The sequence below is a fragment of the Canis lupus genome, chromosome 5 (genome assembly GCF_011100685.1).
Source record: "Canis lupus familiaris isolate Mischka breed German Shepherd chromosome 5, alternate assembly UU_Cfam_GSD_1.0, whole genome shotgun sequence".
NCBI lineage: Eukaryota > Metazoa > Chordata > Mammalia > Carnivora > Canidae > Canis > Canis lupus.
The window spans coordinates 57770149-57792953 of record NC_049226.1 but is presented as its reverse complement, the minus strand read 5'-3'; the positions used below and the strand labels follow the sequence as shown (position 1 = coordinate 57792953).

At 61.2% G+C, this 22805-nt stretch overlaps 1 protein-coding gene across 3 annotated transcripts in view; it reads right to left on the bottom strand.

The window, feature by feature from the left end:
- Positions 1-11928, bottom strand: part of PLCH2 (phospholipase C eta 2) — a 65131-nt gene extending 53203 nt beyond the window's left edge. For all 3 annotated transcript variants that reach the window (XM_038537698.1, XM_038537700.1, XM_038537702.1), the window contains exons 1-2: positions 11766-11928; positions 10391-10617 (exon numbers count right to left, since the gene is read on the bottom strand). In XM_038537698.1, coding sequence (XP_038393626.1) covers positions 10391-10469 — 79 coding nt within the window. In that variant the 5' untranslated portion in view covers positions 10470-10617; positions 11766-11928. The remainder of the gene's footprint in view (positions 1-10390; positions 10618-11765) is intronic.
- Between the last annotated feature and the right edge of the window lie 10877 nt (positions 11929-22805).

Below are 22805 nucleotides of genomic sequence, written 5' to 3'. Positions count from 1 at the left end.
CAGGGTGAGGGGCGCTGGGTGCAGGGCGGGGCGGGGCGCGGGGAGCGGGGTCCAGCCGGCGCACAGTGGGTCCCCAGCTCTCCCCGCGGAGATGCGGAGGTGCGCTCGGCCGTCGCTCCCCTGCCTCCCCCTCCACGCCCCTCTGAGGCCCGGGCGGTGGGACTGCGGGGGTGGGGGGCGCCGGGGACCGCTTCCCCACCCAAGGGCTGGGCGCTTTGGTGCAGCAAGAAGGGGGTGTTTGCCCGGCTTCACCCCTCCCCCAAGAGGGAAGGTGGCGAGTGCAGAAAGCCGCACAAGTGTCCAGATCTGGTGGGGTGAGGGATGCCTCCCCCACCAGGCACCAGACCCCCCAGAGTTCCGCAGGGTGGGGGAGGGGCGCTGACCAGGGCTCTCCTGGAACTGGGACCTCCCTGCTGGAGAGAGGACCAAGGGCCGCTGCCTCCCCTCCCCAAACTGGCCTCCTACAAGGAGGCCACAGCCTCAGCTTCTGCTCCCCTCACACTGCTGGAGGGCTCCCAAAGCAGCCACAGAGACAAGCCCTGAGCCCTTGGGGACCCTCCCTCCCAGGACGCCCCCACCAGACCAGGCTTCTTGGGAGCACCCTCTCTGCCCCACCTCCCACCCTCTTCTGCAGCGGACAGTGGTGGAGGACAGGGGTGCAAGACAGATCCACAGAACATGTCCGGCTGGGCAACAGCTTCCAGAAAGGCCAAGACTCCCAGCAGCTGGCCCTGGTGCAGCCGGTAACAGTAGATGGGACGCAGGCTCCTATGCCAGCTCCCCCCAGACCAGGACTAGCTTCAGCCCAACCCCTCCTTCTCTGGGCCTGTTTCTCCAGGTGGAAGACCTCCTGGTTCCTCAGGTTCTCTGCACACCCTGCCCCCAGCACAGCCCCCCGCCAGGGGCCCAGTGCCCAGGATAAGGCACGGCCACTGCTCCTTTGTCCCCTCCCCACCCGTGCCTGCCCAGGACCTTGAGAGGCGTGAGAGGGCAAAAGCACACATCAGATGGACAAGTGACAGAGCCTCTAGGACATGCTCGGGAACCTGCAGGAACCACCCCAGACCAGGAAGGGTCTCTTTCTTGGGGCCTCATGGCGTTTGGGGATCATACCCGTGGGTATCCTCACTCCTCAGCTTGAGAGATATCCCAGCAGGGGCCTGGGGGCTTCTTTCTGCGCTGGGCTCATCCCCAGGCCCTCCAAGGCTTCCCTCAGAATGGCAGCCCCAGGCGCCCCTGCCATCCCCCACCTGGCTGAGAGTCCCCAGGGCTGGGGGCAGGCCAGAGTAGTTAACACCTCCAACCATGCCCACCTGCACCCCTTTTCCCTGGCGGCGTGGGGCTCAGCTGGGGAAGGAGGTGGCTGTCCAGGGGCACAGAGACACCAGTCCTGGGGGTGGGGCTGCCTGAGCTCAGCAGCACCCCAGCAGGCCATGGGGGTGTGGCCCCAGGAGGAGGGTGCATGTGCCCAGAGAACCCAGGGACAGACAGATGATGAGAACAGAGAAACCTGGACTCCTCCTGCTCAGAACAAAACTGGGGTGCAGATCGGAAACCAGGAAAGAAACCTGCCTTCTGAGCCACAGACTGCAAACATGGTGAGGAAGTGAGGGTGTCCAGGCAGGCGGGGTCCAGGGCCTCTGGGAGAGGGTGTCTGGTGTGTGCATCTGCCCACCGTGACCGCTAGGTCCTCTGTCTACCCATTGCCCACTCCCAGAGCCCTCCGTCACCCCCACTGAGGACTGCCCTGGCCGCTCTTCCTTTTCCACATCTCCCAGACCCACTCTGGCCTCCAGCCTCCCCCAGGCCCACCCCACCAGGCTGTTTCTGGCTTCCAACCCTCAAGAACCCCAATCTCCTGTCCCGCAAGATCAGACCCTTGAGCCTGACACCCAGGGGAACCCCTGCCTTGCTTTCCAGGGCCTGGAGCAAGGCACCTCCTCCAGGAAGCCTTCCCTGCTCACCTTGTCCCTCACGTCACCCTCTCTGAGACTACAGCATCCACAGTCTGAGCCAGAGAACTTCACATGCAATGTCACAAGGGCCTTGCCCTTGTTGTGGATCTTGCTGCCCAGGAAAATCATGAGGTCCCTGAGGGCAGGGCACCATGTGCCCACTGTTCTCCCACATGCGTAGCCTGGACCCAGCTTCAGGTCAGCCTCAGGCGTGTGTCCACTTGTCCTTGGCAGAAAGGGGTCCAGCCGGACTGACCAGCTGCCCCCTGGACACTGAAACTGTCCCAAGGGACAGCGCCGCCCGCTCTGGAGTAACAGGTGCGGAACGAGGGCCCAGTGAGGACACACAGGCCCAGAGAGGCACTTGGGGAGGCAGCCAGGGGCACAGCAAGTGCGGGGAGGGGGGAGGGGGGAGGGGGAGCAAGTGCACACGCCGAATCAATAAGCCTAATTGGGTAAATGTGCAATTCTCAACTGGCTAAATTTAGAAAGTGTGTGTTTCATTTTTCACCAGCATCTGGTCTTAAGACGTCCCGTTCTCAATCAGAACTGAAGACAGTGTAGAGGGATCAGAGCTCCTGCTTCCCACACAGAGTCTGGAGCCCGGGGACAGACCCCAGTCAGGCCTGGGCAGCGTTGGCCCAGGTGTTGCCAGTGTCTCCACGTGTACAGGAGAAGCCACGGGCAGCCTGGCCCCTGGCATAAGCATCTTGCAGCACCAAAGTGGTGCCACCAGAGGAGGGGTGAGGACACACAGGGAGGGCTATCTCTGATGAGCCAAGGGTCTCGACAGGCACTGCTAGCCCTCAGGATCACGGACCCCCAATGCCACAGAGGAGGCACCTGCCCCAGGCTCCTGGATACCAAGTCTCCTGCCCCCAAAGGGCCTCTGTCATTAGATGTGGTTGGGGGTGTTTCCATGTCACTCTGGCAGGTCAGGGCTGGGTCATGGCTGAGTCTTATAAGGCCAGAGTCTCGGCCCCCCTAGGCCAGCCCAGACCCCTGAGCAGGGCAGCTGTGTCAGGAAGGTGGGGGTTGGAAATGACCCCAGGGCAAACCCCTGTATCCATGTGGAGACAGTCTGGAGAAGCACAGCTCCTCCCAGTCCTCCCCGTGGGCACCCCAACCCTGTACCCATTGCCCCAGCCCTACTTCTGCCTTCGCCTGGAGGTGGTAGGGGGCTGGCGGGGGGAGCTCTGGGGAAGGGGAGCAGTGGGAAGTATGTCTTGGGGAGGGGGGAGGAGGCAAGTGGGAGAGGAGGGCCAGGGTGCAAGGAAGGCCCTCCCATGGATGGGTCTCAGCCACCCCAGTGTCTGTGGAGCAGGGGACACTGGGCCCTGGCCCCCTGCTCAGCCCTGAGACTGTGGCCCTGGCGGCTAGGCTGACTGTTCTGTGCTTACTGGCTCACTCCCACTGGCTCGCTCACTTGCTCACACATTCCTACAACCCTGCATGTCCCCAGGGCACCCAGGTGGGTGGCTAGGAATTCAGTGTGACTTCATCCCAAGACCCCCCGCCCTGGAAGAGGCCTCTGCCAACTGACTGGCATGACACATGCACCCAAACAACTCCCCACGCAATTTACAAAAAGTGTAACTGCTGACACCAGGTGGGTTCTTAGAGAGGCACAGCAGGAGGGGGCCCCAGATGGGGGTGCTGAGCTTTACCCCATGGGGTGGGGAAAGCAGAGGCAGAGGGGCTGAGGGAGAGGCAGGGGAGGGAGGCAAGGACCAGGGCCAGATCACTAAGGGTCTTAGAGATAAAAGCAAGGAGTTGTTCATAGGTCAGGTCTAGAGTATCATTGGGATATGTGGTTTGAGGTGGGGGGAGGAGGGCAGAAAGGGGGGATGGGGTACTGCAGGAAGCAGGCCGTCTGGCTGTGGGCCCCTGCTAAGCCTGGGCACCAGACACACAGGTGTTTCAGACAGGGCGTGGCCATAGAGGTAGAGGAATGTGAGGGGACCCAAGACAACACTGAGGAGTAGGATCGGGGCTACAGGACATGGAGTGCTATTTGCTCAGACTAGAGGCTGTGGGGAGATCTGGGGCAGAGCCATCCAAGCCAATTGGTTTGAGAGGTTCAGGCCAGGCAGGCCTAGGTGAGCCAGGGGAGCAGTGAGCTGGGCACCGTGAATGGGGTGGCCCCCGTGGGAGAGGACCTGCTAGCATGGCTGGGAGCAGGGCTGCCTGGCCAATGCTTGTCTACGCTGGTGCTGGCTGGAAAGAAAGCCCCAGAAGACCCTTCTGTCCCACGGGCCAGGTCTGGGCTCGCTCTTCCCTCCCTGACTGCTCTGGGCAGAGGGCCTGAGCCAGCACATGTTGAGTGCCGGCTGTATGCCAGCCCAAGGGGGCCGCCCTGCCCTCAGGGCTCTGGGCTCCCCAGCAGGTCCTCCAGGGACACACCGCTCATGCCCTACGCCTTTCCTCAGCGGGCAGCTGGCAACAGGGACAGGGCTGGGATGCTTGCCCAGCCCCCCGGGGGATGGAGGGAGGAGGGGCCCTCACCCCCCGCTCTGAGCCCAGCTCTGTAACTCAGCCCTGTGCTGTGCAGAGCAGGAGCCCCCAGGCTTGGGGAAGAGCCACTGTGGGCTCAAGCCCCATTGTGAGGACCTGCTCCCAGCACCTCCCTCCCCAGGCTCTGCACACACACAGGGAGATCCTGCCCCCTAAAGTAGGAGCCTCATCAGAGGACCCCCCCTTCACAAACTGGGGCCTGTTCCCCAGCCCCTGTAGAGAGCATCCCCACCTTACAAACACCTGCCTAGTCTCAGTGAACCCAGACACATGTTCAGCCTGATGCTGGCAGGACTGGCTCCCTCCTGCGTGCCAGGGTGGTCAGAGCCAGCCCCCACCCCACAAGACTCCCAGGCTCAGAGTATCAGGCTGTGGGTTTCCCTGGCCCCACTGACGAAATGCCCCAAAACCACATTTCCTCCCTGTAGGAAGCAACTCCCTGACCGCCAGCCATAGCAACCTCCAGCCTATCCTGTCCAATGGCCTCTAGCCAGGTTGCAGACCACCCCCAGCGGCAAGCCATGACCCCTCCCTGCTCCCTGATGTGGAGCCACCCTTCCTGGCCTAGCCCGGGGCCACTTGCCTCCCTGCAGACCAGGCAGGAGCATCCCAGTCTGCCTGGCTCCCCATCTGCTGGCAAAGCCAGGTCTCCATCCTGGGGACCCCCACTGTGGCAGGTGGCAGGCTCGAGATCCATGGGTAGCTGGGAGCCGCCAGCCCCACGTGCATCAGAAGGAATCTCCTCTCTGCAGCCAGCTTTGGGCTGTGGGAAGACTCTGCTCCCAGGGGACCCCAACCAGGGGGCACAGGTCTCCCTGCCAGTCCAGAGTGGACTCCCAGGGACATAGCAACTCATAGCTGCATTCGCCCAATCTGGCCAGTCCTCACGATGACAAGAAGTATCAGTGCACATGGCGTCTGGGAGAGGCCTGCTGGGTCCCAGAGGGGACGCAGCCAGCAGGGTTCCAGGAAACCCAGAAGCTGAGGAGCAGAGACCCTGCCCACACTCTCCCCCGACTGGAGATTTGAACTGGCCACCTGAGAGAACTGTGTCTAAATGAAGAACTGATAGGTAGCAAGTGCGGGGACCCCAGAGGGAAGCAGACGTGTTCCGAGTACTTGCATCGGTCACACCATCTCGTACACACAGGCACAGGGCGTGACTTTACCTTCCAAAACCTGGCTGCTCTCTGGACTCCCAGCTGCCTGAAAGGAATGTGTCCCTGCCCGGGGAGTGAGGGAGCCTGGAGCAGCCTCGGATTGCCAGGAAGGTGAGTGCACTTGCTGTCTCGGGGTGGGGGACGGGGAGGCCTCTGACTCTAGGCAGGGTTGACCCTGGAAAGGCAGCCGTGAGGCCACGGCTTCTGCTCAGGCCTCCCGCCCTGTCCACTGGCCGCTTAGCCAGAGGCCTGAGCTTCAGAGTCAGCACACACATCAGATACCACTGCATGCAGCGGGAAAGACACACCTGCAAGGAAGCAGCACGGACCAGCCACGTTATCTGTGACTGCGGCGCTCACAGGCTCCTAGACACTTGGTGGTGGCTATTGTGCCACATCTGCCTGACTGTGAGGCAGCCACTGAAAATCAGGCCCCAGAAGAAAATCGATGGGTTTGAAGGGACGTAGGCTATGTCCCAGCCCCAGGGCAGGGCTCCTCGCAGGAGGGTGCAGGGCCCGAGCACAGAACCTCCCAGGAAGGTGCCAGCAGTAGTGACCCATCTTGCTTCTTCTCCACATTTTCCCATATTTTCCAAAGCACCTTCTCTGAGCAAATTTTGCTTCTTGCTTTCATAGTCAGGAAAAGAAATCAGAGCAAGACTACCAACCTAGAGTGGGTGGGAGGTCCCTGGGGGGGCCCATGGATCTGAACACACTTTGAAGATCCACACATCCCGCTGCCCCCTCAGAGACTCACACTTGCATCCCCCGCAGCTGCACGGGCCCTGAGGCTGCTTCCAGCACCACCTCTCCAGCCCTGGCTCGGGAGGCACACAGGAGGCACGCAGGCCTGGACACGCGCTCGACCTCTCTGTCCTGGGCACCCGCAGCTCAGCGCCAAGCCCAGCTATGTCTCCGCAGCCCCAGCCAAGCCCTGGGGACGCCCAGAGGGGTGCTGGGGGGACTGCTGCCCCCGCTCCACAAGACCAGCAGCTCCAGGTACACACACGTCATCCAGCCTAAGAGTCCTGGCTGTCTCTGGTCCCTTGGCCAGTCGGCTCCAACACTATGATCTCGAACACCCAGCAGCATCCTGACGTTCTAGCCAATCCTCCCCAGACCAGACCCTCTCTGGAAATCATGCTGCATGAGCTTGAGCTAGTGACTGAACAGCTCTGAGCATCACTGTGCTGCATCAGCACCCCAGCACAGTGCTGGCCCAGGCCTGGGCCTCAGGCTAGACAGGGCACCATGGAAGGAGGACCCCATCCTCCTCAGCTCAATGGCTCAGCATCCCAGGTGGGGCTGTGGAGGGGGACAGCTCAAAAGAGCCTCCCCACCTGTGAGCTCGTGGGCCGCCCGAGCCCTGTTCTGCCAGCAAAGCTCTGGGTGCTCCAGACGGCCCATCCTCGAAGACGTGGACACACACGGGCCGACTGCAGAGCCACTGGGGCAGATCCTCCTGAGGTCTCCCACTGCAGCCCCCTCCTCACCTAGCTATAGGAGCTGCAGCTCTCAGGTCAGCCAGGCAGCTCAGCAACCCAGGGAAGCATCCACGGCAGCTCCCAAGAAGGCAGGTGTCCCCCGAGGAACCACTGCCCCCACAGCCCCAGCTCCTTCAGGGGTGCCTTTGCAGTTGTCCTGTGCACGCACGCCCCCTGGGGGCCGTGGATGCACCCGAAGCCCCAAGGCCCCAGCCTCCAAAGCCCTGGAGGGAGTGCCAGTCTGTTGACCAGGTAGTTAGAGGGGAACCACACTCACTCACCCCTGCAGGGCATGTCCTTTGTGTCCAGCCTGATCCTGCCTGCCTCGCCTGCCCCTTGCTGCCTGGCATCCTGGACCCCAGAGGCATCAAGAGGGGGTCACTCGCAGAGCCTGGTGCAAGTGCTGTAAGGACTAGGGAGGAGCCCCAACTGGGTAGCTCAGGTGTTCAGCACCCCCTGGGAGGGTCCTCTGGCCTGCAGGTCTCTCAGAGCCTGTCCCCAGCTCTCATCACCCTCATCCTCAGAACATCAGGGAGAAGCTCACTAACATTGTCGCAAACCTTTACTATGTAGCTTTAAGTGACACCGGGGGCCACAGGTGCAGGAGGACTGGGGTAAGCAGTCTGCTGTGGGAGCTGCCTTCCTACCTGACACCTTCCCACTGTCCCAGCCCTGGTCCCGGGCCCCCTAGCGTCCCCCCACCCAGCTCCAGTAGGAAGCCAGACTCTCTCCCCCTGGAACCTGGGGCTTACACCCCATCGTGGACCCTGTGACCTTGAGTCCCGGTGGGGCCAGCAGAGCAGGTGCCAGCTAGTGGCTCCATGCAAGCCACTGCCCCAGGTCCTGAAGCCCAAGAAGCTAGGGCCCCAGAGCAGACCCCAGACACACAGCCACCTGCTCCCACTCTGGGACAGAAGGGGCATCAGTGAGGCAGGTGCTATGGCTCATAGGGACCTGGACACACTTCAGACCAAAGCCAGAGGAGCCTCCTGACTGCCAGGGGACAGAACATGCAGCCACGGACAGTCCCCAGTCTCCAGGACCTGCTGACCTGCTCCACAGGCTTGGAGATGGTCTCTAGGCCCCAGGACTTCTCCTGCCCTGTTGGCTGCAAAGCCTCCCTTTGCTCAGTGGTACTGCCTCAGGGAGCCTTCTGGAAGGACGTCTAGGGCCAGACCCAAGCACTCCTACCCCAGTCCTGGGCCAGAACCAAGCACAGGGCCGGTCTCACATCAATCAGCAAGCCATGCATGGAGAGGCACAAGGAGCACAAGGAGGGGATGGGGGAGCACTGGGAGGGGACAGGGAAGGGATGGGGAGCACAAGGAGGGGATGGGGAGCATGGGGAGGGAACAGGGAGTTTGGGGAGGGGACAGAGAGCACAGGGAGGTGACAGCAGTCAGAAGGTAGAGCCCATTCCTCCCCCCTAGCTCCTGGCCCCACTGCTTCCCCTCAGGGCCTGCCTGGGCTCTGCAGCCTCCACTCTCCCCTCTACCCCTCACTCCCCACCCCCTACCCCCCAATGTCCATCCCAGACTGAGCTGAGCAGGAGCCCCAGAACCTGGGCAGGGGGCTGTGGGCCTCTGAGCAGACGTGTCCCCTCGGTGGTAGAGACCTGTTGGGGCTTGTCTGGGGAATGTAGGAGAACAAGCTGGGTCCGGCCCTTCGGGGTACAGAGCACGTGCACACAGCCCACTCTACACGCACGCACCCACATGTGCACAGACCCTTATGGTGTGCATGCCAGTTCCTGCCATGCACACATGCCCTCACTCATGTCCACTGCTGCTACCCTGGGGGAACCCCCAAGCAAGCAGCAGAGAGCCTCGGAAAGAGTGGGTCCTCATGTGCTCACACACTCACATACGCACACGCACACACCATCTCACTGAGATGCAGGCCTGTCTCATGCTTGCAAAGCCCTGCTGGCTGGGCCTCACCCTGTGACACCCCCTCACCCCCCCGCTGGCTATGGCTTCCCCCACCTCCAGGAGACCTGAGTCAGGGTCCCACCAGTTGCTGTGTCTGCTGAGGAAGAGCCAGGGCCCACACACGGGGTGGGCAGAGCTGACCTGCTGCTGCTCAGAGGCAGAAGTGGAGAGGACCAGCAGCACCCCAGGGCTCTCTGCACAGAGTGGGCGCTAGCCGCCTCCCGGGCTCCCAACCCACCCCAGGGCAGCAGCCCCCAGGTCTGGGGCTGGCAGGACCCAGCCCGCACAGGGCAACTCAGCCCCGACCTGAGGCCCCTGGGCTGTGGACGGCTCCACACACCGTCCACATGCCCACATGCTGGGCACTCAGGACAAGGCACCAACCATCCTGGGGTGGAGGGGGAAGCCTCTCACTTCTCCGGAGCCTGGGCCCCGCCTGCAGGCTCACACCCTAGTGGTACGTAATTCTTCCACGTGGGCAGATCATGGCGTGGCACGGAGCAAATTATACAGCAGGAGAGACACGAGCTGTGTCGACGGGGAGGGATGGGCACCGCCAGGGCCCCCACCTCTTGGGTAGGGGTTCTCACACCTGGCCAGGCTCACCTGTATACCTAAACACCTGTGTGATTCCAAATGTTAGAAAGTAATATGCCACAAAGAGAAGGTGGTGGTTCCAGGGCAAATTCACGTGGCAGGACCTCATCTAGCCACGCACCCAATGTGCACGTTATAATCCCATCTCTTCCGAACTTGAGAGAGGAGACGGTGTGCTCTATTCCAGAGACTACAGACATCTCTGCCAACAGGCCCAGAAATGCCAAGAGCCTCCCTGGGATGCACAGCCCAGCTGTGCTGAGGACCCCGAGCTGGCCCAGGTCCCCAGGGCCTGACTGAGATTGACAGGGCTGGGGGGCCAGCTGGCAGCCCCAAAGCTGTCTTCCTAATAGGAAAGTCTGTTCGTCTGCCACTCCTTGCTCTAGCCCTGGAGAGGGGAACAGGCCCAGGGCAGCAGGGGCGGGGTATGACCTTGCTCTCCCACCCCTAGCCCCAGCCCTGGGAGAAGCCTGTGTCTTGCCTCTGCCCAAAGCCCCTGAGAGCCCCCCTTGGACAACTTGAGCTGTCATAGTTCCTGTTAAGCCTGAGGAAAGCCAGGGACCTTGGGTGGGGCCACCTCAGCCCCCAGCAAAGACGTGTCACCCTGTGCACTGGGGCAGGTGCACACCGGCCACTCCTGGCATCGCATGTGGGGTTCCCTGCCCACGGCAGCCCACCTGCTCTGGGGGACCAAGCTGGGAAAGCCGGACACAGCACCACAACAGCGTCTGACCAGAGGCTTCACTCACCCACAGGCAGAACATTGATGTTCAGGAAATGCCGTCCACTCTCCAGACTGGGCCCTGGGTCCTCTGGCGGGGGAGCCATCTCAGAGGGGTGGAGGCTCCCGGCGGTGAGAGATGGCGCCGGCCTGGGTCACCAGCTGGAGCCGGCCACCCGCAGGAGGCAGGAGGGGGCTGTCAGGTCCCTCTGTCCCCCTCTGGAGCAGAGGCTGGGTGTGGGGCTCATGACACACCTAGAGAGAGCAGGGCAGCAGGAGGGTGAGGCCAGGCCAGCCGTGCAGGCCAACAGCAGGCTGGGATGGCAGGGGCTGCTGGGGGGCGGCCCAGCTCAGCATCCCTCACAGATGAGCAGCCTGGGGGGGGGGGGGGATGAGCGGGTGCAGCCGGAGGCCCGGTCTTGGTGACCCTCGCTCTGTGCTGGGGCTTTTCCACAGCTCAAGGAAGTTCAAAGGCAAGACAGGCATCACTTCACAGAAATCAGCCAGTGCTCCTGCTATGGAGATGCTGGAGGTGCCAGCCTGGCCTGGGCCTCAGTGGGATGACCCCGGAGCCCAGGAGCAGGGAGGACGCTGCCCTGGCGGGCCCACAGCTCTTGGCACTCACTGCACTGTCACCCCCACCTGGCCCTGGGGCTCAGGCCCTTTCGGCCACCTGACTGTCTGCCCAGGGGTTGGAGCTGCTCCTTCTCCAAGCCCCCGACAGGGCCCTGGGCTTGGCCTGCCTCCTGTGCTCTCCCCAGGCTCAGCCCCATGGGCCCCTGCTCAGGCTCCCCTCCTGCTTGGAGCCCCCACCACATCCATCCAGCTCCTCCTCGCACCCCCGACTCCTTCCAGAGACTTCCTCCTCCCTGGAGGCAGGGAGAGGCCGCAGAGGCCAGGATGGGAGGCCACAGGGCCCAAGACAGAGCTTCCGGGCCCACCCCTGTTGATATGGGGCATCAGGAGACCTGGGCCCTCCAGACTCAAGAGCCATGTTCTACCCAAGTAGGAAGAACGACAAGGTGGGCAGGCCCAGGCTCCCCAAGGTCTGTGTGGTCAGCCTGAGTGCATGACCCTCTCAAAGCCCAGGCCTCTGGGGCTCCTGCCTGCCTCCCAGAAGTCTGTCTCTCCCTCAGCCTGGCATGCGTCAGCCCCCAGGCCTCCACCTGGCCTATCCCCTCCTACTCCCTCCACAACCAGCAGGAGACCTGGAATCAGCCAGGAGCTCTCCGGGGTCCCACGCCCCAGAAGAGCAGAGGACGAGCGCCAGGCAACCCTAAGGCCAGGGCACCCAGGACTCATGGGTCCCCTCCAGCCCCAGCCCGGTTGTGCCCACTACAGCCCTTTACAGGCCCACCCTGTGCTCCTGGTCTCCCCTCTGGACGCCCCAGCTCCAGGCTCACCAGCAGGCGTGGGGTCTCCAGACCCAGGTTCGCCCGAGGCAGCCAGACTGCAGCAGACCCTCAGCTCCACAGCCCACGAGGCCAGGGCAAGCTCCCACCACGGTCCCAGCCGGCTACTGCCGGGTTCCCGAGCAGGCACGGCGGCTTCCTGCTGCAACGGGAGCCCGGGGTCCATGCCTGGACACGTCTATAAGAGCGGGCCGGGCGTGGGGCTCAGCGGGGCTGGCACAGTAGAACCTAATTAGGCAACAGTGCCACACCACAAGCCGAGGCACGGCCGTTAAGGACCATGAGGTCAGCCGTTGGCATGAGCCCGGCTGCACCTTGCCGTGTGAGCTGAGCCCATCACCACCTACCCCTGCCCCTCAAGTCACGCTGGGGCCTCTTGTGGTGACCCCCTGCCAGCCACGCTGGACCCCCTACAGTCTCCGGGGCCTGCAGCAGGATCAGCAGCCCTGTGGGATGGGGGCTGCGGGCCGGGGGCCTGTCCCTAGCTAAGCCTGCCCATCCTTGCATAGCCTCAGGTGAGGTGGGGGCACCTCTGTTCAGCCTCTGCTCAGACCCTCACCCTGATGCCAATGTCAAGTCCTAGAAACTGGCCACTGCCCAAGATGGCCCTGTCCAGTGCCAGGTTGGGCCACGGGGTGGGGACAGGGCAGAGAGGTCCTCTTGCTCCTGCCCGCCCAGAGCCAGCCTGTTTAATGAAGACGTATAGCCCAGGCCCGGGTAGGCAGGAGGGTGGCCAGCCGGATACTGGGTGTCAAGGCTGCGATACTCACACCCAGACTGGCAGGACCCACCTCCAGAGGACAAGGGGATCGTCATTTGGCCCATCCTTGCTGGTCAGTCTCTGGTGCCCTGCCCACCCTCACTGCCCTTGCCCTTGGGGAGGGCCAGCGTGTATCCCAACCCCCGGCCCTGATGCCCGCAGCACCCCCCTTCTGTGTCCAGCAGAGTGCCTAGCTCCCCGCAGGAGGACTGGAGGGGCCCACGGCAAGCCCCAGCCTGCTCCCAGGCCACCCCTTCCTCCTGCCTGCCCTCCCTGCCGCCAAAGGCAAGACTATCTCTCCCTCCACTGGCATCCCCTGGTTGGGAAATACCCCAGGGTGTAGGGACAGGCAGGACACATGTGTACAGCCTGGGGCCAGCTGCTCTGCTCCATAAAGAACACTCCCCAGGCCCCCAAGGGGGCGGGAAGATGTCCACAGCCTCATCCAGTGGGGGTGCACCAGTGACCACAGCATGAGAATTGCTGGGACAGGACCCATCTGGAGAGGACTGTACTGAGCAGAGGAAGCAGCGACCAGCGTGGGGTGTGCCAGAGAGCACTGCTTCCCAAAGTGGGAAGCCCGTGGGGATCCCCGGTGTCCCCAGAACACCCAGAACACCCAGAGCCGGGCACACAGTCTGCTATTTGCATAATAATCCTCTCCTTCCCTGTGCCTACCTTAGCACAATGGCGGATAATGCTCAGCAGGATCAAGGCCACCGCCCAAAGGGCACCGGGTCACCCCTTCTGTCACCTCCATTACCACTTACTCAGATCTAAACAAAGAAAAAGCTGCTGCCCTGAGAACTTCCAAAAGATGAATTTTATTAAACCTCAGCTCTTCCCAGCATTGTGTGTGAGAAAATGGGGGACTGCGGGTACAGGCCCACGGGGTGTCTGAGAGGGAGGCACTCTGGTGACAGCCACCAGAGCAGGGGTGGGAGTGGGAGGCCTGGCCAAGAGCCTGGGCTCCACGGCATGGGTGCATGTAACACAGGGCAGCTGTTTTCCCAAAACCAAGTAACACAAACCCACCACCTAAGAAGCAAAGTGACAACAAAGTGATAGGATCTGTTGCCAGTGATAAAATTCAAGCTCAAGTAAAAATGAGCATTTTGGAGAACACGCAGCCACCTCGGCGGGCTGATGGTTTCCAAATATTTGAAGGCTTTTCCTCCCGACAGGGTGGCGATGTTCATGACTGAGATTGCGACACGCCAACATCTGGGACCTCTGCCCAGCTCACTGACCAGTAGTTTCCAGCCTGAAGCATGCTTGAGTAGAGATCCATTCACAGGGAAACAGGGACTGCTGGGGTGACAGAGCAGAACCACACGTGGCCACTGCCCCAGGCCCTGCTCTCACCCGCTCCCCGCTCCGGGCTTGGCTGTGGCAGCAGTGAGGACTGCTTGCTATTCTGTGCGTGGAGGAGAATGGGGAGGGCTCCTTCCCACGCACGTGTCCCCCCCCCCCCCATACACTGGCAACATGTGTGGTGGTCCCGGTGCAGTAGCAGACCCAGAACCCAGCCCCTTCCTCCTGCCCCGAGGTCCCAGACCTCAAGGATGCAGAACATACCACCATTCTCACTGGATTAGTTTGGGGAAAAAAAGACAAGTTACTTTTCTTTTTTATTTTATTATTTATGTATGAGAGACACACAGAGAGAAGCAGAGACACAGAAAGAGGGAGAAGCAGGCTCCCTGCAGGGAGCCCAATGTGGGACTTGATCCCAAGACCCCGGGATCCTTTTTTTTTTTTTTTTTTTTGTCGGCAGCATTGCCTTTATTTCTCTTCAGGACAGCAGCCCCAGGCCCCTGCCCACACCGGGATCCCTAGCCTGGGGTTTAGGGTTCACCCGCGCAGCCCCATGCAGCCCCGCGCAGCCCCGGGGAGGCGTGGCCCGCCGCCTGCCATAGCGCAGGCCGAAGGTGTTCCAGTTGTAGGCGGGCAGGTCCTTTTTTTTTTTTTTTTTTTTTAAGATTGAAAAATTACTATTTATTTGACAGAAAATTTTTGAATAAAGAAATGGCAATTAATTGGTACTTACATGAATTCAAAATATTTTCACTAAGCACCAAATGGAATAGTTCTCAATCTTTTCAGTAAGAACCTCTTTATTACTGAATGACTGCCTAAACCTTAACCCGTTTATTTAGGTTTTTTTTTAAAGATTTTATTTATTTATTCATAGAGATGCAGAGAGGGAGAGAGAGAGAGAGAGGCAGAGACATAGGCAGAGGGAGAAGCAGGCTCCATGCAGAGAGCCTGACGTGGGACTCGATCCAGTGTCTCCAGATCACGCCCTGGGCTGCAGGCGGCGCTAAACCGCTGCGCCACCAGGGCTGCCCTATTTAGGTTTTTTAATCAAGAAATCTAAAGCTGCCAATCAGGGCTTCTAATTGGTGTGAGGTGGCCAAAGGCAGATGTTCAACCACTGACCACTCAGGCGTCCCAGAAAAGTTTTTTTCATAAAATGTTACTTATATTAATGTAAACTGGTACAGCCACTGTGGAAAATAATACGGAAGTCCCTCAAAAATTATAAATAGAAATACCATATGAGCCAGTAAGTCCACTGCTGGGTATTTACCCAAAGAAAACACTCATTTGCAAAGATGTAAACACCCCTATGTTTATAGCCGCACTATTTACAGGAGCCGAGATACAGATGCAGCTTGGGTGACCCTCGATAAACAGATGAAGACGTGGTGTGTACAGTGGAATTTTACTCGGCCACGAAAAAGAATGAGATCTTGTCATTTGCAACGATGTGGATGGAACTAGAGAGTATCATTCTAAGTGAAATAAGTCCGTCAGAGAAAGACAAATACTATATGATCTCACTCATGTGTAGAACCTAAAAAACAAAGCAGTCAAACAGAGACATAGACACTTGAATGCGGAGACCACGCTGGTGGTTGGTTTCCTTAGGGCAGGCGGGTGGGGGTGATGACGGACGAGCTTCTAGGCACAAGATAAGAAGTGGCAGGGACAGGAGGGACAGTGTGGGCAACACGGTCAGCGATGGGATAACGTGATCATGGTGAGCTCAGAGTGATGCTCGCACCACCAGATCACCGTCTGTGCCACCGAAACTAACACAGCCCCGCACGCCAACTCTACCTCTACAAAAACTGAAAAATATTTATTTTATGCACACGTGATCAGCGGGTTATATTATTCAGTAAGACCGCATCGACAGAAATATTTTAGATGATCAGTTTTCACATCTAATGTAGTAAACATCAGATAATAATACCCAGGAGCGGGTCAGGATTTACCAACCAGGATTTACCAAGCCCTGATGGGTGCTATTGGCCAATTTCCATGTAAAAACGCCCTCGGCAGCCAATTTCCCGCCAGGAAGAAACACGGTCATATCCCATCCGTACTCTGGGCACAGACTCAACTGCACCAAGATAAGGACACAGATAACAGCAAGATGTGACTAATCGGGAGGCGAGCAGTGTGACTGTTCATTACCTTGCTTTTTAAATAATTTATATGTTTTACATAATTTGATTAGTTTAATTTGATGTTAATAATGGCCGTGTGTCACAACACAGCTGGCTCTCGACGGTCCCAGCAATGGCTCAGACTGGAAACCGTGCTCCACTAATACTGATTTTTAAAACCTGCAGCAAAACAACACTATTCACGCTGAGAACTACCACAAACAAGAGATGCATCCTGAACTGCCGCCAGGACAATCCGTCCGGCACCAGGAGTGGCCCCAGAGGCTCTCACAGTTAGAACTCAGCTTGAAACCAGCCCTGCACAGCCTGAAGCCTCCCTATGAGCCTCGCTTTCTTCACCCCTTAGAGCAGGGTCCTACGTGCCCCTCCCCCACAGGAGATGGCAGGTGTGGTGTCCACCTGCCAGGGGCCAGCGCCAGAGGAGCCCAGCCTGGCCGGCAGACCTGGGCCCCTCCTGGCCTTCACCCCAGGACCGCCATGCCTGGGCATGCTCTCTGGTGCTTGTCCCAGAAGCACACCCCATAGGGGCAGGGACCCAAGTAATGGGGTTTCACCCCACAAAGGGAGACAGGCCCGGGAAGCCCCCATACCCACCAACAGACCAGAGCCCCTCTGCCCTGCCTGAACCCCACCTTCTCCATCCAAGTCACTCGGGGCCCAACAGGCAGCTCCAGGTGGAGACACAAAGGTGGTGATAATTTTGTCTCCACCCTCAGAGCTGGGGGTTTGAAATGGAACCACACAGCCCAGGGCCCAGGAGGGGCAACAGAGACTCCACCTTGGATGCCTCTACCTGACAATGAAATGCTGGGTCTTTGGGATGGAGGCAGGAGTCTGCTGACAGTGAGAGGTAAGGTCGAGCCTGGGGGCAAGAGGAAGGAGGAGGAGGCACAGGGCACGTCCCCACATCCCTGTGTCCTTAACCCAGCACACGCTAAGCTCCTGACCAACAACCAGAGACCAAGGCAGCCAGTGAGGTCTTGGCACCAGCCCTGACCTGCATCCAGCAGCCAACCTGCTGTAAAGCTCCAGAGCAGAGGAGGTTACGAAGGGGCTCAGAGGGGCCCAGGGGCCGGCCAAGCCCAGGCTCGGGGCTGTGAGCAGCACCCTCTTCAGAAGAACAGCTTGTGCAAAGGCTCTGTGGCAGGAAGGGCCCTCTGATCCATAGAGCCAGGGCTGCCAAGGAGCTCCATGTCCCAGTGCAGACTGAACCTACGGGCCCGCCCCTGCTCTTCCCTCACTGTCCTCACAGTAGAGGCAGGCCGTGGCTTCCCACATCCCACTGCTAGACGGGCACACAGCCAACAGCAAATCAGACATCCATCTCCCACTGCCAGCAGCTTCACTGTGAGCGTGCACCTTGACCATGCCATTGCAGGCCTGCCAACGGCACCCAGGACCAGCCATGACCTGAGTGGCTGGCTGGGCAGGGGCATAGAAGCAGGCAGACCACAAGGGAGACAGAGGAGGTCCCACGGGTCCCAGGAGGGAGGAGGGCCACTGAGGACCCCAGGCCTCAGAGGCCCAGCCACGGGGGTGCCATGACCCCGACAAGAGCAGTTCTGGGGAGGGTTATGCTCTGGGGTGGGTGCATGGCTGGGGGGGTGCAGTCTTCGGAGCCACTACTGAGGGATGGGGAGCAGACACCAGGGCATCTTGGACAGCAAAGACGCTAGCACTCGAGGGACATGGGGCCCAGGGTGGGGTGTCCTCTAGCGGAATGAGGTGGGTGTAGGGGTGCTGGGGGCCACCTTGGCCATCCCTTGCCCCCCTACCCCCACACTCTGTGCTGTGCTCCCTTCTGGTGCCCATTTTATCAAGGTTTTCAGCATTGCCCTCAGGGCTCTCGACCAACCCTAGGACAGGGCAGGGAGACTGCAGCTAGGCCCACCCACACCCATAATCCAAAGACGCGTCCTCCACCCAGAATCCCAGGCCTCAGGGACTCAGGACAAAACGCTACCACCTTTGTAAAGGGGAGTGTCCAAAGCCCACCAGCCTGGCCTCCCCCGAAAGCCTCCTCCAGCTGCCCACACTCATGGAGGAGCTCCCCTTGCCTGCCCCTGGCCTGGTGTCCCAGGCAGGTGCCCAGGGCCACGCGAGGCTGGAGGAACAGCACACATGCCCACCCTACTGCCCCCACCCCCATGGATGGCCTGGGAATAGGGCTGTGCAATCCAACAGGAACAAGAGGGCACAGAGACACCTTCTAAAGTCCCACAGGCCAGGCCCCCCCTCACCTGACGGCACCCCAGCCGCCCCCGAAGATCTGGGCAGCTGCCCGGCCACCTGCTGTGGGAGCCTGGAGAGATATCTTAGCCGAGTCACAGCACAACCCTGGACGAGATGGTACCTGGAGCCGTCCTTGTGGTGGAGGCAGTGTTCACCTAACAGGGCACCCCTGTTCCCACATCCCCACTTCCTGAGGTGCTCATAATATCTGTGGGCCTTCCAGGGCCAAGTGCAGACCTAGACTCTACCCTGTAGGCCCAGAGCAGTTCCGGGCCACAGGGGGTGGTGAGGCAGGGACACCGTGTGGACTATAAGGGTGCTTAGTGCACCACACACCCAGAGCTCCCAAATCCAGTGGGCGACTCACCCCTCGCCAGGTACCTGCTCAGTACTGGCCTTTGGTGACACTTGGCAGGCACACCTGTTCGTCCATCTACAGCCTGTAAGCGGCCCATGAGCGTGCAGCAGGGCAGGAATACCCAGGGCCTCTTGCTGGACGCCTCAGCTCCTGGCCACTGGCCTCCGACAGAGCCTGGGCTCAGGATGTGTCCACTTGGTGGAGAACCCAGGGCACAGCAGGCCACAGCCGGGCTGTACTCAGGCATCTCCGCCCCCCAGGAGCGCCCATCCCTTGCTCACACAAAGCCCCACAGGACTTGCCACTTCCAGACACTCACGCCCAAGACCGGGAAGGCCATGGGCCTTCAGTAGCCTCACTTCCTCAACTCTGAAACTAAAATATCCCGGCTGCTTCTGTCTGCCTCACTGGTGAGCACCCTGAGGTGCCCAGAGGAGCTGGGAGGCACTGTTGCCCTCAGCGGTTTCTAATCTCTGTGGATTGGAACAAACCTGTGAAGCCCACGCTCCGAGTGGGATGCAGCCAGAGCACGGGAGACTCAGAGTCCCGCCCTAGAGGAGATGCTGGCAGGACGGGTCCCCCCGGGGGAGCCCTGCTGCGGGCAGGCCAGCACCTGCTCTGGGACGAGCCGGGAGCCGGTCAGGAGTGCCCCAGACCGACCCTCCCGGCACCAGCACTGTCAGAGTCCTCAGCCCCTGCTCCCCAGGACCCTGAGCCCACAGGCCCACAGGCCCACACCGGCCAGCACACGCGCACACTTCCTGCAGCTCCCAGAGCCTGGGGAGGTGACGCCTCTGCTGCCCCCCTCGGCAGGTGAGGATGCTGAGGCCCAGGGAAGGTGGGGGCCGCCCAGGGTCGCAGGGCTATGCGGACACGGCAGCCCAGTCCCCATCCCCACAATGAAAAGGCTGCTACAAGGAGCCTGGCACCACAGGAGAGTGTCTCCCAGGAGCCTCCAGCACTCAGTCCCTCAAAGGTGGCCACCCTGCCCACAGCCCCACCCAGGGCGTGGCCCAGGACAGGGCTTGCCCTCCTCACACCCTGGGAGGGAGGCCACTGTCCTGGCTGGAGTGAAGACAGCATACAGGTGACCCATGCCACTCTCAACACCCTGCCCAGACGATGCCCTCCCTGGTCCATGGGTCCTCACCCTGCAGGGGCCTGGACTTTCCCTCCCTGCCTCCCTTTCTTTCTCTCACCAGCCCCATGAGAGGCCAGAAGGATGACCCATCAACCCAGCCTCTTGTCTGGATAGAGCGCTCCCTCTCCTTCTGCCAGTGTAAAGCCTCCTCATCCAGGAAGCCCTCCTGAATTGTCTCCTCCTTGGGCCCTTAATGTCTTCTACCAACCAGCTCAACCCAGGATGATGGGCACAGCTACATGGAGACCCCACCCCACCCAGCAACAGGTGAAATCATTAGGATACAGATCTGGGACCAGACAGACCTGGATTCCCCAGATGTGTGCTCTGACCGAAGAACAGCCTCTCTGAGCTTTGATCTCTTAGCTCTGCCACATGATGCAACCGTGTCCCTCCTCTGCCTTCAAGTACGGATTCCTGTCCTGGCTCCCGTGAAACCCTGACCATGGCCCTGAGCTCCAGAGCGCCAGGCTGGCTCTGCTCTGGCCACACAAATGGTTCTGCCAGGAAAATCCCACCCCTGACCAGCCCAGGGGACACAGTGGCCCCCAGCCACCCACCCATGCCCTGGAACCACTGACATCACCTCCCAGACAAGCCCAAACCCCAAGCCCAGCCTCTATGTTCTGGCCTCACGCCCTGACCCCACCTAACAAGCCCCTGAGGGGGCACTGCTTGGGACTATCCTGTAGCCGAAGAGGCCTCTGCTGCAGGGGTTGGCAGGAGACCCAGTGTTGTACAGCCCTGGCTCTGTTCTGGAGGTGCTGCCCATCTGCACCCAGGGCTCCCCTCCCCGCCTCTCCCCGCCCCAGGCTGCCCCCACCCCATGCCCACCCTCTGCCCACTCCATGACCACTGCACACCCATACAATCTGGTGGAGTGAGGTGCATTCCTGGGCCTCTGAGCCCTCCAGGCAGCCACAGGGTAGAGGAACCTGTTCTCCGGGTTTGTTTGTTATGGGAGCCGCTCCCCATAAAAGGCAGCAGTGCCCACCTCTCTGCACCACCAGGGTGCATGCCCAGTCAGGGGCACCCAGTCCCAGCACCCAGACATCCTGTGTCCCCCAACATCTCTGCCTGGAAGCGCCCACTCCCAGTCCCAGAACGGGGTGCATCCCACTTGGCATGTGACAAAAGGATCCCAAGCCCTGGGGATTAGGGGATGTGCTGAGACCACCTTAGTGAGAACAGGGACAAGCTGACCCACCGTGTTTCTCTTGAGTGCCTAAGTGCTCTAGCCTTGGCGAAACAACAGCCAGCCACGCAGGAAGATTACGCCAGGCGAAGCTAGCCTCTCTGGTGAAGCAGAGGGGCACAGACAAGCTGGCCAGCTGACCACTGGCTTGCCCCCTAGGCTGCTGCCTGGTGGAGGGGGGAGATGAGGCAGGGAACCGGGGGTGGGGGGTGAGGTATGCTACAGGGCTCAGGGAGGGGCCAGAGCAGGTGTCCTGGAGGAGGGATAAGGGACACAGCGTGCTGAGAATCACACTCCTGCTCAAAGGGTGGCCTGTGGCCCAGGGGACTCGTGCAACACCACAGCAGCCTCCTAATAAACACCAGCTAATTCTACCAGCGGTCCCATTTCACAGAGGATTAAGGCAGAATGTGTGTGAAAGCTCTAAGTGATCAATGGCCTGCTGAAGTCACAGCTGGGAACGTCAGAGGACACCTGGGCAACGTCTGCTCAGCACGGCCCGTGGCTCGGCGTCCCCTGGACACGGGAAGCAGCACACTCAGGTGAACAGAGCGGCCCCTGACTGCAGGCCCAGCCAGGGGACGGCAGCCCCACATTGGGGCTGGACTCCAGCTCGCCGGCCACGTCCCTGACGTCCACACGGCTCTCTACCTTCCGGCCACAGGGGCTCAGGGTCACTCCGCCACCCCTTGAATTCTGATCCAGATTCACTCTTTGCGGTGAAACTCACTCCCCAATCCCCTAAAATTCTACCCACTGACCCGGTAGAGCAGATAGCGATGGGCCAACGGCACCACCTGCTGGCCGTTCTGCACTCTGACTCCAACCCCAAGTCCTCTTGGCAAGGACCTGCTGCAGCACCAGGAGGGGAGACTGAGTCTGAGCCGGGCGGACCCAGCTCACACCGTTTCTGGCCTTGCCCTGCCCAGGCGTGGGGCTGACCTGGTGAGTTGTTGGGAAGGTGCAGTCCTGAGCAGGACCCACCCGTGGGCGCAACCGGCCAGGGAGGGAAGGAAACCTCCACCAGAGTCCCCTGGGGGCCGCTGGACACTGAGCCTGTCTGTGCAAACCCACAGTCCGGGCGTCTTTGGGACCAGGAAGGAGCTCAGCGCCGCAGACTAGTATAGGAATTGGCCAGAAATTTGAGAAAGCCGCAGGGTCTTTCGGCTGCCCACACCCCCAGGGCTGAAGGGTCTACCCCGGGTGCCAACCGAAGCTTCAGGCAGCCTCTGCCTCCAGGAAACAGGGGCATGGGCACCGGGCCTCAGGAGCAGCAGGGCCTGTGGGAACCCCCCGGGCAGTGCCTTCCCTCCAAGGGGCCTGCCTACAGCCGGGGGCCCTCCGGACGAGCCCTGAGCCAGTCCCCGTCCCCGCAGCCGCGCCGCAGCCGTCAGTTCCGGCCAGCGACAGCGGAGGGGCGGCCCAGAGCGGCGCCCGTCCCGCCCTGCACGCTTCTGGGCTCCGAGGCGCTCCCTTTAGGGCCGAAAGGGCCAGCGGCTCCCTCCCCAGGTCAGTCGCGTGGGGCCGACCGCACCCGGGCACATCCCCGCCCTTCCTCCTCCCGCCCTCCCCTTCCCCTCCCCTCCCCGCGCGGGTGCGGCGGCGGCCGGCGACTGAGCCCCCTCCGGGAGCGGGTGGCTGAGGGCCGGGGCCCCGCTCTCCGCGACCCGACACACCAGCTTCCGGAGGGAAACCCCACCGCTCTCTCGGGCCTGCAATCTGGCCCGCTACGGCCCACCCCCGCGACCCCGTCGCCCCGCTCGGCCCCTCGGAGCCCCGCCCGGACCCCGCTAGCGTCCACGTCGCCCCCCCGCCCCTCGCGGCTCCTCGAGGCCCCGCCCCTGGCCCGCCCCAGCCCCGCCCCGC